Consider the following 15,933-nt stretch of genomic DNA (forward strand, 5'->3'; position numbering starts at 1 on the left):
AAACGCTGCTCAGTAGGAACTAAGGGTCCCAAATTGTGTGAAAGAAATGTTTACCACATCATTACACCACCAGAACCAGCCTGAACCATTGATTCAAGGCAGGATAGATCCATGCTTTCATAATGTTTGCAAAAAAATGACCCTACCATCCAAATGTCGAAGCAGAGATTGAGACTCATCAGACTAGGCAAATCTTCTTTTGTCCAGTTTTGGTGAGCCCATGTGAATTGTAGCCTCAGTTTGCTCAGACGCTCTTCTGCATGCCTTGGTTGTAGCGAGTGGTTATTTGAGTTACTGTTGCCTTTCTATAAGTTTGAACCAGTCTGGTCATTCCCCTCTGACCTCTGGCATCAACAAAGCATTTTCCCCTATAGACCTGTCACTCACTGGATATTTTCTCTTTTTCAGACCATTCTCTGTAAACCACATAGATGGCTGTGTGTGAAAATCCCAGTAGATCAGCAGTTTCTGAAATTCTCAGACCAGCTTGTAAAAACAACCATGCTACTTTTAAAATCACCTTTCCTCTCCATTATGATACTCAATTTGAACTTCAGCAGATTGTTTTGACCATGTCTACATGCCTAAATGCAATGAGTTGCTGTCATGTGATTAGCTGATTAGCTATTTGTATTAACAAGCAGTTGAACACATGGTTGTTGATTTGCTTGTTTTGATGCTCTGATTGATGTATTTCTCTGCAGAATAATAGGTAATGAAGTTTTTCATAATGCCAGTGTTAAACCCCATTATTTAACAATTAAGTAATCTTTAAAAATTAGTTCCTCTAAAGAGGAAATTGATGTTGCAGCTTTAGCCTTTACATCACCACCATACACATACTTTTAGTCAATTGCAAGTGTTTTTGGAGGTGGCTGATTGTACAAAAATCTGTAGTGCAGGATGAGTCATCAATAGTTTTGATCCATTTTCAGACATTACATGTAGGCTTTAAAGCTAATAGGCATGGAATAAAACCTGCAAAAGCATAAAAAAACCTTTCAACAAAAAGCATATTTTAAATAGCAGTTTGCTTTTCTCAATCCCATTAAGTAACTTTTAATTGTTTCCTTAAGCTTTTAACACATTTAACTTCACAAGCAAAGCTGTGCAGTAGACATGTAAATATTTGTTAATAAATAAGAAAAGACTTTGCCATTCAAATGAACTCCATTGGGTTAAACAACCAGAATTATTCTGACATGCACACAGGGTTGTTCTTCATCTGTTCTCACTTACCTGAAAAAGAGCAGTTGCACATATAAACTTTCTGTATTTCTGTTTTTAATTTTCCTTAAATTAAAGTGGGTATTTCGCTCTGCTTTTTACATTGTCATTATGCTGTAAGAAAGCAGTTGTAACACTTATATTTCCATGTCCTACATTATTACTTTTTTTGAGTAATTTCCATCCAGAGGCACCAAACTCCAATAAACGGGCAAAGTTATTTATCAAAGTGTTGAAATTGTGTCATTATATGTTAGTGGCACTTTATAATATAAAAATAAGTAAGTGTGGCAGTCACTCTGCATAACACTGTTTTGTCATGATGTCAGTATGGCTGGCAGGTAATTACACTCAAGTTGTGTTTCTGGACCACAAGTGTCCAGGTGGAACACAACCTGGATGGAGAGTAATGCTTTGGACATTAGCCATAAATACTGCTTTCTATGGTACAGAAGACTGCAGTTGTGGCAAGGCTTAAATATGCAGGCTGCATAGACAAAGTGGACTTCTAACTAATAAACATGTTCTCACAGATGACTTTAGGTGCCTGAAACGGCAGGTGTTTAATATTCACTAGCAACTCCTGGTTAACTAGTTATCATATTTATCCATCAATTCTTCAACTAAATTGTATCTAGCATCTATCAACCTGAATGAATGAAAGTAATGTGGAAGTGTGTTGCTCAATAAAATTATTCTATAATCCATAAGGGAACTGTTTTAGCTGTTACTTTGAGGGTGACAGAGCACTAAACACAGAAAATTATTCCATCTGGTTTTCATTACAAACAGATGGCCTCAAGAGTTTCTCTAGTCCATGTGTTGTGCCAGTCCAGGGTTTCCAAAAAAGAATCCAAATCACATTGTGTGCTGAATATATAACTATATTTTCAATTAAAAAAGTGTGAGATACACTGGGACTGATTACTGAAGTTTATTGTAAAATGTTTTTAAACAATGTGAGGTAGAAAAAACAATTATATATAATCATATGCATACATTAGGCCATTATAACAGACATTTTAAGGGGAGGAGAGTGTAAAGTACCAATTGTAACCTTTTTTGACATATATATCTCTGATTCAAAGAGTTTTGAAGTCCCATTTAAGCAGAATAAAGCTTTACTTGCATACATGACTTCTGAATGTTCTTCATTTAAAAAATAAAGGGTTCAGAAATAAAACATTCCATGAACATTGTATACATCATGCTTTTGTGCTAATGTTCTGAGAACATTATTAAACTCTGATAGAATATTATATTTAAGAACAAATGTATTTCTAGTAATGTTAACTTTGAGAGAACCTTGCCAGAACTTTGTCAGAACAACTAATGTGACCAAATAATTGACTGTAGTCATTGACTTCCATAGTGGTTTTTCTCCATATTATAGAAGTCAATGGCTACCGTCAATTGTTTGCTTCCCCGCATTATTCAAAATATCTTCTGTGTTCAGAAGAAATTCGAACTTGGTATGGAAATGATAACAAAATTGTAGTTTTTTGGTGAATTATCCCTTTTAAAGAAATACAAACAGCACCTCAAATTTATTCTGACATAATATAAAAGCTAGTTTTGGAAAACATTAACTGATAATACAGCTGTTTTTATGAGACAGTGCACAATGCCCATAAATGTAGCACCTCATTACAATTAATACTATAAAGAAGCTATTCACAACAAGCTATTTACAGTGTTTAACGATGTGGACGTTTCATACAAGGTTTGGTTGCATGTTTTTAGATGTAATCTCCTGCCCTGCAGGATTATACCCACATTCACAAAAAAACTTTATCAAATCCTTATCAGCAGAAAAGAAAATACATAAAAATAAATACATAGTGAAAAAAAATTAAATTAATCTATAGATAAGTGACAGAACTTCTCCAACATTTAATGAAACAAATGAAAATAAAAAACATAGCATAGAAAAACTGTAACATAATGGTAGATTAAAACTCTCTAAGTGCTTTTTTTTTTGCAATAATGACACCATAAGATTATAGTAATGTGATGAATTGTGATTCCCTGAATGATCCTCTAATTATTTTTAGGCAATACAATGGCTAACCAGCTTGATGCATTGGAAAGGGTCTCCATCTATACAGCAAACACCTAGTTCAGTCAACATTTGTGTGAAAGAAAATACACTTTAGGCTGGTTAGAGCAGAAAAGGCCCACTATTACAGCTTAATCAACACAACGTGTTGATTGAGTGACTGCGATTTCAGCACATGCTTAAATAACTGCGAATACTTTGAATGCCTTGCCTCCCGCGGGGTTCTGCAGGCTGCAAGAGAACACAAAAGTTAAATAAGCAATGCTTCCTAACCCTTAAACATAATTGTGTTCATAATGACCAGCATTTGGTGAAAGGCTTATTTAGTGAAAGAAGATGTTTGAGATATTGTGACAAATCCTTTATGATTATTTGATGGGATAGCCATATTCATTTTGTCATTACAAGCCATTGTTAATTTGCATAACAGTAGAAAATGTAGATGTTTACTCTACCACACTTGCAGTTGAACCACTGGTACAGCTCTACCCTAATGAGCTTTATTAATAAAAGCCTGTGATTTTAAAAGCTTAAGGAGAGACAGGCTGCCCCATGCTCTGCCTTACACCGGGTCCACGCGGGCAAGTTTAGAGATAAAACCTACCTTTCTGAGACTATGCCATTCTGGTACGAGGAAATGTACAGCTTCCTGTTGTCTTGGGGCATCACGTCAACATAATCACCTGATTCGTTGCTTAAAACGCCAGCATGAATTGCAGATCTGCATATACTAGATTTCTGAAAAACAAATTTTTATTTTAATTAAGTCTTTGCTGGGGCAGCAATCTTCTTGCTTTGAGTTTGATTTTGAGAATAAAAGGGGAAAAAAAGCTTACATCTGAATAAATGTTGGTACCAATGACTCGAGAAAGGTGGGGATTTTCTTGCAGGCAATTCCGAGGACAGTAAATCCTTATGGGAAGAAAATAAAGGTCAGAAAGATGTATGTTTTTGGCAATGTAATAATAGCAGTTTCAAATACCATTGGCAAGTTTTGTTTAAAAATAGGTGAGATAAAAGAACATTTCACCTGGAGATTTGGTTCATTTCAGATTGAGTTTTACCTTGGACAGTGTCTTGCTGGCTTTTGGTAAGGGCACAGCACAGAAACTGTAGTCTCACATGTGATAACTTTTACTGAAACAAAAGAAAAGCTGATGAAATTATTAGTACAATAACAGGATGATACTAGACTCATATCAGGGTCCTGATCACTTTTGTCTGGGTTTATTTTGCAATAATAACAGATATTTCCTGAAAAGTTATATCTCAATTCTGATTGGTTGATTGGAGTGTTGTTCCAGGATACCAAGCCACTTTCAAAAATATAAAAAAAAATTGTACCAACCCAAAATATATAGATGGACATAAAATACTGATTTAAGTTTAAATTATTTTAATATATGAGAATAGAATGCACAATGATACAAGGAGTCGTAAAACTAGCATTGCCATGTAGGAAATCCACTGGCAAATTTCTATATGGTTAGACATCACCTAAAATATGTCACTTCTGAATGACACAACTGACCAATCAAAATCCCATATTGCAGAGAACCATGTAATATATTCTAAATTGTCATTTACCTGTCACTTTGGATACTGTGAAGGCATTGGCACTCTGGTATTTCCTGTAACATTTTCATTATGTTAGATGGAGTTGTCTCTAATGCGCATGAAAGTCAGTCTCGAACAGATTGCTTACCCAAGGGACTGAAGTCCATTTTTGTATGATTTGATGAAGAAGTCCTTTCTGCCATGTCTTGTGACATCCATCCAGCCTCCATCATTGTCAATGACACCGTAATGAATGCCTGCCCGGCAAATACTGGATTGCTGAGGGCGAAGACATTGTCAATGTGAAAAGTTTAGGCTGCATGTGGCATGATAAACTGAAAAAAAAAATTATAATTCTTTATGCCAGGCTTACCATGTCATAAAACACCGTTCCAATCACTTTTGCCATGCTGTCTAAACAACCAGCAGGACACTCGTACCTTTACAGATGCAAAACAATGATCATTTTGGAAAATAATTGCAGAAAATGGAGTGAAAATATGAATTATTATTATCACAAAAATGGCCAATGTGAAATATATGGTTTATATTACTAATATTTTTTTTATTATTATTTTTTTTTATCTCACCTACTGCATGTGGTGCCTTTACATTGGTCTCTTAGCTTTGTGTCACATGTCACAGTCTGGGCTGTGTAACAAAGCAGAATAAAACCCATTTAGATATGATGTATAGTTTAGCAGTGCTGCAAAAATGCACCGCTCTGTTCCTGCAGTTCTGTAAAAGCAAGATGTGGAATTCCAGCAGGAGCTCATGGTGGTCAACAGCAGGAGATCTCAGCTTTCAGTCCAGACCCGCTTTCAGCAAAGGAAGCAATTTAAAACCCACAAGTATTCATCGTCCCCAAAGCAAACATACTCAGCAGGGAGATCACCATTATGAGAACAAAAAAACTCCCCGCTGCACATAGTGACTTGCAACATTAAATATTATCTAAAAAAAAAAAAAACTAATCAACAGATCAGTGCCTGGAGAACATCAAAACAATTTGAGTTAAACAGAAATATGTTTGTGTGATAGCAATTTTTGGGTGCAGTCACAGTCAGAAAATTAATTTTTAGATAAAAAGAAGTGATTTTTCAAGCAGTGTAATCAGAGAATCACAGCTTACACATTTGCTCTTTGCTCACAACTACATTTGGGCTCCTGGTTGGACTTGAGGCCTGTAAACGGGGCCCAGGGCTGTGAGGTGCCTCTGGTTCTATAGAATTTCTTTCATCTGTTTCCTCTGGTGTGCTTTGTCTATTAATTCCATCACCTGAAAATTAAACAGAAGAAATAAGCAGTTTTACAATTTGCCTGGATCAAGTCATGCTACTATGGAAAAAGTGATGGTATTTTAAATATATATACACACATAACTATTCAAAAGTTTGGGATCGGTAAGATATGTATGTGATCAACCATACAATAAGAACAATAATATTTTCATCACATTACTACAATCTAAAACCACTTTTTATTTTAATATACTGAATAAAAGTATTAACTGAAAAGTAGTACTGGCCTCAAACCTTTGAAGAGGATTGGTGCATGGGACAATGTTGGAAGCTACAGCATTAAAAGCACATAACAAACCTTTATAACAGAGATTTTCTCTGCACAATCCTCCATAGCTGGGTGGACAGGCAGAGCAAGAGGTGCCGTGCTTATATGGGGCATATCCCCACCAGTTTCCTCTGCACAGTACGAAACACACACAAGGAAAGACAACATTCACAAGCTATCATAATATAAATGGCAAAGAATGAGTGCATTATTTAATAATAAATGAAGAACAATAAATAAGTAACTCACTTTGGTGAGTAGTTGCACACAAGATAAACAGCTTTTGCCCAGATCTGGCCCCACACATTCATGTTGTAGCACACATTGATCGCACAGCCAATTCGACTACTAGTTGCCCAAACAAGCTGGAACCAGCAAGGAAGCAAAACAGTCAATTAACTATAATTGCCTAAAATAAATAAATATTTTAATTACCTTAGGCATTATTTTTAACAGAAGGAATTTACACTATATACAGTACAAGTCTTTTTGCATGGGTTATCTCTCATGTCTATACAATGATCACAAGCACAACCCTAGAACACACAACAACAAAAGAAAACACAAGTATCACTGTCCATTTTGAAACAAAACTACATTGTGCACATAAAAAAAAACCTCAGTGGTGTTTCTGTTCTTTGTCTGTAGCTTAACTGAGTAAGATCTTGGTCATAATTATTTGTATAGAAAAGAGTTGTGTGAAGATTCTTCAAAAAATAATCTCCTTTTGTGTTAATTACCGATTTTTAATTTTGGGTAAATTTTTACTTTAAATTAGGCTTTAAATGTTTGGTAGTTTGCTAGTCTTTAACTGCTCAGTAGTATAAATATTTTGTGACCATTTGGAGTCAATACTCAGGGAAATTTGTGAGGTCCCACAAGGCTCTATCTTAAGACTACTTTAGTTTTAATATGCTATGATATATAGTCACTACATCTGCCTTCTATCATCTAAGAATCATTGTCAAAAAGGCACACGGATATTGCCCCTCATGTTCCCTGATAGCACACTGAATCGCTCCAATACTCTCTTGTCTGTTGTTCTCCAAAAGCTCTGGTTAGACACCAAACTATTTAAAAAGGCTGAAGCTGAAGTGCTGACAACCAGAACGAGAGTACATATTGCATTGGTATTAAAAATTCTTCACTGACATCACATATATTTCAGAATACTTTTTCAGATCTGTCAAATCCATTAATGGGTTTGCATCTAAATACATGTGACCTGTTTATGAGGTATGTTATCACTGTATATCTACTGTACCTGAGTGTAGTGGGTACAGACTGGACCACTGCATTTAAAAGGACAGTGAGGGTTACATTCCTGGGGATATGGGAACGAGTAGTCTTTGACCTCATCATACCAGGCTTGTACATGAGAAGTAGGTGGACGATATCTGGGGTGAACATAAAAAAACAAACAAACGAAAAACATAATTAAAAAATTTAAACATAAATAAAAAAAGTTATAGCCTAAATTTAATGCATTTTCTAATGCAGTATAAAGCCAAAAGTTAGTTGACATGTACTCTACTTTTCAAGGTTTTGGGGTAGAAGTGTCTTATGCTCACAAAGGATACATTTATTTGATTAAAATAAAGTTAACAAAGTAATATTTTCAACACAATCAGTTCATTTCAAGTTTTTTTTTTATTTATTATTATTTTTATTTTTTTTTATGTGATTTATTGCTGTAATGGCAAGGCTAAATTTACTCCAGCAGCCATCAGTCTTCAGTGTCACATCCTTTAGAAATCACACTAATTATCATAATTTAAATGCTCACGATAAACATTTATTTTTTTGGAAATGGGGATAATTTTTTTTCAGGATTCTTTGATGAATAGAAAGTTTAAAAGAACAGCATTCATTTGAAATAGAAATATTTGGTTTTTATGTGTTAAGTGGTCTTTGTTTTTATGTGTTATTTAAAGTATATTTGAAATAGAGGACATCACAATGATAGTCTAGCATTCACTTGCAGACATGACTCAAAAAACAAATATGATCATTCTTAATGTATATATGTAGTTAAATTGCTAAAAGGTGCATCACACCATTGCTAGAAAGTCCCTCAAGTGCCAGTATCTTTTAAAGATCAGATGACACTAACTTCAAACGATTTTCAAAACCACTCACTGGATCAGCATGGTACTTTGTAAACATGACTTAATTTCCAGGTGGACTGATTAAAAAAAGAAAAAAAGAAAAAGAAAAGAAAAATACTGTGTGTCATCACTGACCGAAGGTGTGTAAAGTCAGCCAACTGGCCAGATCTAAAAAACTATTTTCAGTTTTATATGCAATTTGCATCAAGCCGTCAGTGAGCAGCATGTGGGTGGTCGTTGGGTGTGCCATCTGACACTGAAACTGATGTAAATATAGCATATTGCTAGTTTAATTTAAATATATGTTAGTCATACACTACCATTCTGGGGTCAGTAAGATTTTTTACTGAAAATTATATTTTTACTGAATGCATTAAATGGATCAAAAGTAACAGTTAAAAACATTGATAAAAAAAAAGTAGAATCCTGAAAAAAAAGCATCACTGTTTCCAAAAAATATGTGCAAACCCATAAAACTGTTTTTAACACTGATAAGAATACAAAATGTTTTTGAACACCAACATATTAGAATGATTTTTGAAGGATCATATGAAGACAAGAGTAATGGATGCTGAAAATTCAGCTCTGTCATCACAGGAATAAATTAAATTCAAAATGTATAAAAATATAAAACAGTCATTTTAAATTGTTAAAATATTCCACAGTGTTACTGTTTTAGCTGTATTTTTTATCAAATAAAAGCAGCCTTGGTGAGCACAAGAGACTACATTTAAAAACATTTAAAAATCTTACCAACCCCAAACTTTTGAACAGTAGTAGATTAATAAATCTGAATTCTAGCTTTATAGAAGTTCAGCATAGTGTGTTGACAATAAGATCACATTGCTATAAAACACCAAAGCATATTCAGACCTTCCCCAGTGCACTCCCAGGTTCTGACCAATCTGAGGCAGCAGGCCAGTTGGGCCATGTTCCCACAGGCAGGTCTCTGCCCATTCCTGAGCACTCTGCTCCAGTTCAGTGTCCCACACCTAAAAGGAATACAGAAACATGGCTGAGATTCAGATGCAAACAGGTGGCAAGTTGAGCACTACAGAAACAAAGCATTGTATTCCTTTATCTTTTTTATGTGTAGTTATGATTATGCCCTGGTTCGAAGGTGGTACAGGAAAATTTAGTCCCGTGAAAGTCAATGGCTGTTGTAGTCAATAATACTATTTTGACAGTTTTTCCGGGTTAATTTCACTGTAGTCTGTTTTCGATACAATGAGTGCTTCCAGATTGGACAAAAAAAAGAACAAGGTCTCTTTCTGGTTTATTTTTACTGGTTTATTTTTCTTGTACCCTGATTCAAAAGGCATAGTGAATTATTATTATTTAAAAAAATAATAATTTTTTTGCATACAATAATGTTCTCCATATGTCTTTGTTTCTGTCTTCTTTAGTTCCTGCTCTGTGTTCCTAGTATTGGTCGCAAGCTGTATTATTCAAGGCCACTCACAAATCTAAGTGTTTTTCTGTTAATCTGACCCATATTTTGCTGTTTAAAACATCTCATTATTCTGGAAAAGTAAAACAGCACTTTCACCTTGAAAGCACACAAAACTCAAGGTTGGAGAGAAATCTGATCCAGAATTGTGGCGGTGGTGCTGGGGGAGTTCTCTGCCTTGTCACTGCCCATTCATGTTACATTTTGTCCCAAGGAAATCCCTAAGCACAGTCCAGCAGTAAACCTGGCCCAATAAGTTCCTTAAAATAGCTGAAACAATTGCCTGAGACATTAATCCTTGAAGTAAGCACCTGCCAATGTCTGCTTGGTTTGCTAAACCACCCATCAAAGTGGGCCTTTATACTGTAGAGACAAAGTTGTAAAACTGGATATATATATAGTATGTAAGCAATGTTTTCACACTAAAATCATGATATTATTTACATCCATATTATGGTCTATCCTGCAAAATCTGTAAACTGAAAAAGAGTTTGAGGGGGGCCTCCAAGAATCCGACCGCACTTGTCCAGGACCAGTACAGGAAAACACTTCCTGTCAGTTCAGACATTCAAACTCTTTCACAAATCTTTGTTTACTTAATTTGACACCTCATCAGCGGCACTCGTGATCTGGTCACATTCTAAGAAAGTGAAAAATTTCCTACGTCCCCCAAGAGCTATTTTTTTCCTGTTTAAAAGGAATTATTAAATGAGATATGTAGAGACAATGTACCCGCTGTACAGCATATGTGTGCCTGTTGAAACGAAGGTCTGTTGATTGCTCGATTTCCCAGCTGCAGTCAGGCATTCTACTGTTTTGCCTAGAATTCTGAATGCGGTTTTATTAGAGGCTGTGGAGGGCTGGAGCAGCGCATCATCACATTCCATGTCTCCACATCCATCACACCATTCCTATTACTCTCACTCTGCTGAGCTGCCCCAACTCCACTCCTGACACCCAGTTAACAATCCCTGCAAGACATCTCGCAAACCACTGCCCGTCTTGGAAAAACTGAAATATAAATGGGTCTTAGTGCTCAAGAGGGCCATCCATCCTTTTTTTTTTCTCTGATCTAAGAGTGAAAACTGTATGGGTCTTATGGTAATGGTTTGTTTAGTGTGCAAAGGAAACATTGAATTCTATCCTAATTTTAGTTGCAAAATTCACTTTTATATTGTTTTTGCTCATAGTCATGTATCTGCAGAGTGTGTTCATTGACACCATTTGCTGTTTTCCCCATAAATGAGAAACTGTGTTTCAAATGATCTGTTCAGGAATGTACTCCAAAGTAGCCTGGTTTCCATTACAGTTTTGCGCAAAAATTGTGCAATATTTTATAAATGTTGATTAAAAAGATATTGCGAAATGACTGTGTTTTCATTGACCAATGTTTTTTGCTCCCGCGACAAGTCAAAGAATGATCATGTGAATTTTAGGTACGACAGGCAGTGCCGCTGCTAGCCATTTTGGTGCCCTAAGCATAATTCCTTTATGATGCCCCCCACCCCGACCCCGAGAAAAAAAAAAAACGTTCGCCCACTTTCTAGACTAGACTAGAGCAATTATTAAATATCTTTCTTGTTCCCCCTTTTTTGTTACATATACATGGCTACAATGTGGCTAATATTTCTATAGGCTAATGAAATAATACCGGCATTTAAAAAAAAATTCATTAGGCTATATTTGGTGCCCCCTCAGCACTTGGTGCCCTACGCACAGGTGACCTGAAATTGCAGGTCACCTGCAATTTGGTGCCCTATCGCTGACGACAGGTGACCTGAAATTGCAGTTCTGTGAAATATTCCTTTCTCAAATGGCCTGAAAAAAAAACACGTTTTTTTGCTAATTTGATATGTTTCCATTGGGCGTAAATTGCGCAATTTGAAGGGTAATGCAAATGCAGCTAGTGACAACACATGGAACATGCCCTGCCCAAGACTGGTGACGAATCCCTTAGCATATTAGCATAGCTCCTCCACTCTGTGAGCTGTATACATACATATATATATATGTTTATCTCCTTGCTAGACCATTAATCAGATTTCAAATAAGTAATTAATTCTTATAAAGCTACTAAATTTATTCAGTCGAGAAGTGATTTTCTGTTTCTTTTATTTGATTCAAATTAACAGCATAGACAGAAGTATGTTAAGCTGCTGTCACACAGATCTAATATAAACATGCAATTTCCTTCCCAGCTGTTTGCTTTCACAGACATAATCGACTGTGTTTACATGAGCTTTGTGTGTTTTTGACATAACCTTGTGTGTATTTGACAGTTTAAGCTCAATAAGACACAAAAGAGAACTTGGTTTTAGTACTTTTAGTAAATGATGTGCTGTCCGGCCACGTTTACACAGCAGCAGAATACTGTCAGTCCTGTGTTAGAGTCCTTAATACGGTTAGGTTCACACACAGTACGGTTATTTACTGGTGTGACAACCGCATTCTGTAACCAAAATTACACTCATAACATTCCCTGTTCTATTTCTGACGTAGTCCAAGCTCTTTGCAACAGGTGTTTTGTTGCTTCAAGCAGTTGCATCTGTATAGACATGGTGTGTGCGCTGTGCCACATCCAGTGTATAATATATAATTGATTATAATCAATGGGCTCTACTGTCTTTTTGCTTTCGTTCGCGTCCTGTGTAGGCATGGTGGCATGCTAATTACTTTCACACCAATATACTTTAAAACAAAGACCAGAGACCACTTAGATAAATGTTTCACATGATGAGTACACTAACCTAACATAAAGGCCTAAATATAAACCATAAAAAATTAACAATCACTTAGGATACCTCTGGGTTATTCATGATCAGGTAGATCAACCTGATCTGAACACCAGAAAACTATGGCCAAAATGCTTCGTTTGACTTTTCGTAGACCATCTGCTCTTCCCTGTTGATTACCTCTGACCTACTTTCTGTACGATCTGAATTTCTGTGTATTGAATTTTTGAATATTGAATTTGATGTGCCGCAATTCCTCTTCATCTTGAAAACTTGAAGCTGTATTTTTTAAAACTGGATAGCTGCAGTCAAAGAATTCAAATTTTGCTTTACAACAGTTACGATACTGACATTCTGCTAGTTTATATACAATAATAATTTATTCCATCTCAACAATGATCCTTCAGACAGAAATATTTTGTGGTTTGTGGTCCTCTGTTAAACAGCACATTGAAAAAGCATTTTATTCTGTTACCTTATTTCTATCCTTGCAACGACACCAATTATCTTTAATAATCTCAACATAACACTAAACCACAGGACAAGTTGAGTGGAATTGAGTTCTTCCTAATATGTGTTATTCAACATATTTATTATTTGTATCAGTGTAGAGACGTTTTACCATGTATTCCATATTTGAAGCTGGTGGGTAGACCTGACCCCGGAGTTTGTTGTGGAGGTCCAGGATTGCTTGCATGTCACTAGCAGTGATGGCCCTCTTGCTTCGATGTCTCTCCACCATCCAGTCTCCATCATCATCCAGGTACTTCTCCAAGAGAATGCCGAGATCTGTGGCATTAAACAGCACCATGGCAAACACACTCCGGGACACCAGCAGGAGAGAGAGACCCCTCAGTAATGCAGAGGTTAGGTGACCCATGGTGGATGAATTCTGATGATGACGTCTGAGTGTCTTCAGGCAACTGAAGAGAAGAGGAAGGCAATAAAGGCAATAAGGCTGATAAATAAAACAGGTACTGTACAACAAAAAGAAGGAATGCCTTGGAAGAAATATTGAAAATTCGATCAATATTTTTGAACATAATTTTGCATATGAAGGGAGGGTACAAACAGGACACTTGTTTAGCATTTAAAACTATAATGCGACGTCAGACTCACAGAGAACCGAATTGATTGATAATTATTATTGTATTGTATTGAGTAGCCTATATTCATTTTTTGAGTCCTATTCACGTGCACTTGCAGCCTAATTTAAAAGCTAATCCAAATATATGCTTTTATTCAGCTAATAAAAATATTAATATATTTAATTCACTTTAAACAATAGAGAACAAAAAACATATTGTCTTAAAATGCTATTTATTTACTAAAACTTACTGTAGCCTATACCTACTGATAAAACTGCAATAAAGTCAATTACTTATCTTCACTATGCTTTTTTTATTATTTATTTTATTTCTTAGATTCAGCTTCTAAAGTAACTTACTCCTCAGCCCATTACATCGGTTCACAACAAAGATGCTCAATACGATTTCGATAAGTCTGACAGACACGGTTCTCGGTTCAGCTGAGTTGAGAGGACCGAATCGATTCATTTTAAAAGATCCGATTCAAAAGAATGATTCGTTCACGAATCTGAGGCAGAATGAATGAGAGCAACGGAAATAAACCGAACGCAGAGGTCTTGACAATCTTAAAAACTATTTAAATTTACAAATCAACGTCAAATAGTCTACTGTATCACAATGGCGTCTAGACCAATAATTAAAATATAGCCCGAATTAATGCAAGCTACCTACGATTACACAAAACAATACGCTAACATAAATAACAAATAAATAGTACAGTATTTGGCTGCTGCATAAATACATACGGATATAAGAAAAGCAGTCTCTGATAAACTTGACGGTGAAAAAAAATTAGACCTTAAACCAGTGCTTTCGTCAAAATGTATCAGCATCGAATTAACACATGCAGAACGACTGGCCATGACTTTATAACTGATTAAAAAGTGTCTATTTTTAACAAGTTACTTTTTAATGTTGGTTACCTGAGATATACTGCAGCGAATGGGCGCTCACTCAGCTTTTATGCACACTTGCTGAAAGTTTCAGTCCTGCGCAATACAAGTGTTGTTTGTGACAGTTTTGCGAATGCTCATCCATAGATCCCAAAGCGTCTGTAATCATGCTCATAAATGCAATTTTACGATCATCAGTGTTCCGGAGAGACTACATGGATCAGGCTGCAGCATCTCGTTAAATCCACACTCTTCTAGTGTCGAATTGCAAACCACACCTCCCGCGTTTCATCGCATCCGTTTAACCCGAATCCAAAGAAATATTAAGAAACTGGGATTTTCGTGTTTAAATGTGTTCGTTGTGTGGCAGAGGCTAATGCAAAATACTTCGTTATACAACGTATTGTTATCCAGTTATGTATGCATGAAATTAATAGCACCAGATTCCTTATTCAGACCATATTGATATGATAGCATTTGTATTAGATGTGTTCTAAAAAATCCTTAAATGATTTGCTGGTTTGAGACCTAAAGCAAGGCCATGTGGGTTCAAACTCATTGTCTGTGGATCCAATCTGAAAGAGGGCCAGTACAGAAGATCAGATCAGACAACAACACACATGCAGGCTATAGGTTTTGGTCAGCAATTCCCCTCCATATAGGCTGGCATAGTACCTGGGCTTGAGAACGTCGGACAAAAATGGTCATCTGCAGATTTCCCATACACTTTGACATTTGATAAGTATTTAGAGATGTTCTTAAGCTTAGAACTGATGTAACGTGTCGATTTCACATACCTTTCTGTCAGATTGCACCAGCCGGAGCCGTCCTTAGTCGGGTGCAGCTGGTGCGGTCACAACAGGTCCCACGCCAGAATGGGCCCTGTGGCAATAGGACCACATGTTTTATATGTTTAGATAACAACAATTATTGTACGTTATAACAACTTATCCATACAAAACGTTGGTTTTAATCATACCATCACCATCAGTATTTTACCCAACCAACAACAATATATATATATATATATATATATATATATATATATATATATATATATATATATATATATATATTTCCTATTTACTACATTTTCCAGAACTGTATCTTAATGCAACTCAATGTCCTATCTGCTACGGCTCATGTGCATACATTTGAACTCAGTCAAACTCTTAAATTAATATTCAGCATTTCAATACTGTCTAAACCATAAGTTGTGCTTTTTGAGTATAGCTTTACTTTGGACTCAG

General features: G+C 35.9%; 1 protein-coding gene across 1 annotated transcript; it reads right to left on the reverse strand.

The window, feature by feature from the left end:
• Nucleotides 1-2,161: 2,161 nt before the first annotated feature.
• On the reverse strand, nt 2,162-14,917 carry LOC113066070 (cysteine-rich secretory protein LCCL domain-containing 1-like). The gene is made up of 15 exons (XM_026237676.1): nt 14,714-14,917; nt 13,325-13,625; nt 9,394-9,512; nt 7,677-7,809; nt 6,662-6,777; nt 6,443-6,543; nt 5,976-6,122; nt 5,434-5,494; nt 5,217-5,283; nt 4,992-5,122; nt 4,874-4,917; nt 4,351-4,423; nt 4,123-4,198; nt 3,891-4,024; nt 2,162-3,517 (listed from the first exon to the last, which is right to left on the reverse strand). Exons 2-15 carry the CDS (start codon nt 13,580-13,582, stop codon nt 3,466-3,468), a joined length of 1,512 nt encoding a protein of 503 aa, XP_026093461.1. The 5' UTR covers nt 13,583-13,625; nt 14,714-14,917; the 3' UTR covers nt 2,162-3,465.
• Nucleotides 14,918-15,933: the final 1,016 nt, after the last annotated feature.

The sequence above is a fragment of the Carassius auratus genome, chromosome 49 (assembly GCF_003368295.1).
Source record: "Carassius auratus strain Wakin chromosome 49, ASM336829v1, whole genome shotgun sequence".
In the NCBI taxonomy this organism is placed as follows: domain Eukaryota; kingdom Metazoa; phylum Chordata; class Actinopteri; order Cypriniformes; family Cyprinidae; genus Carassius; species Carassius auratus.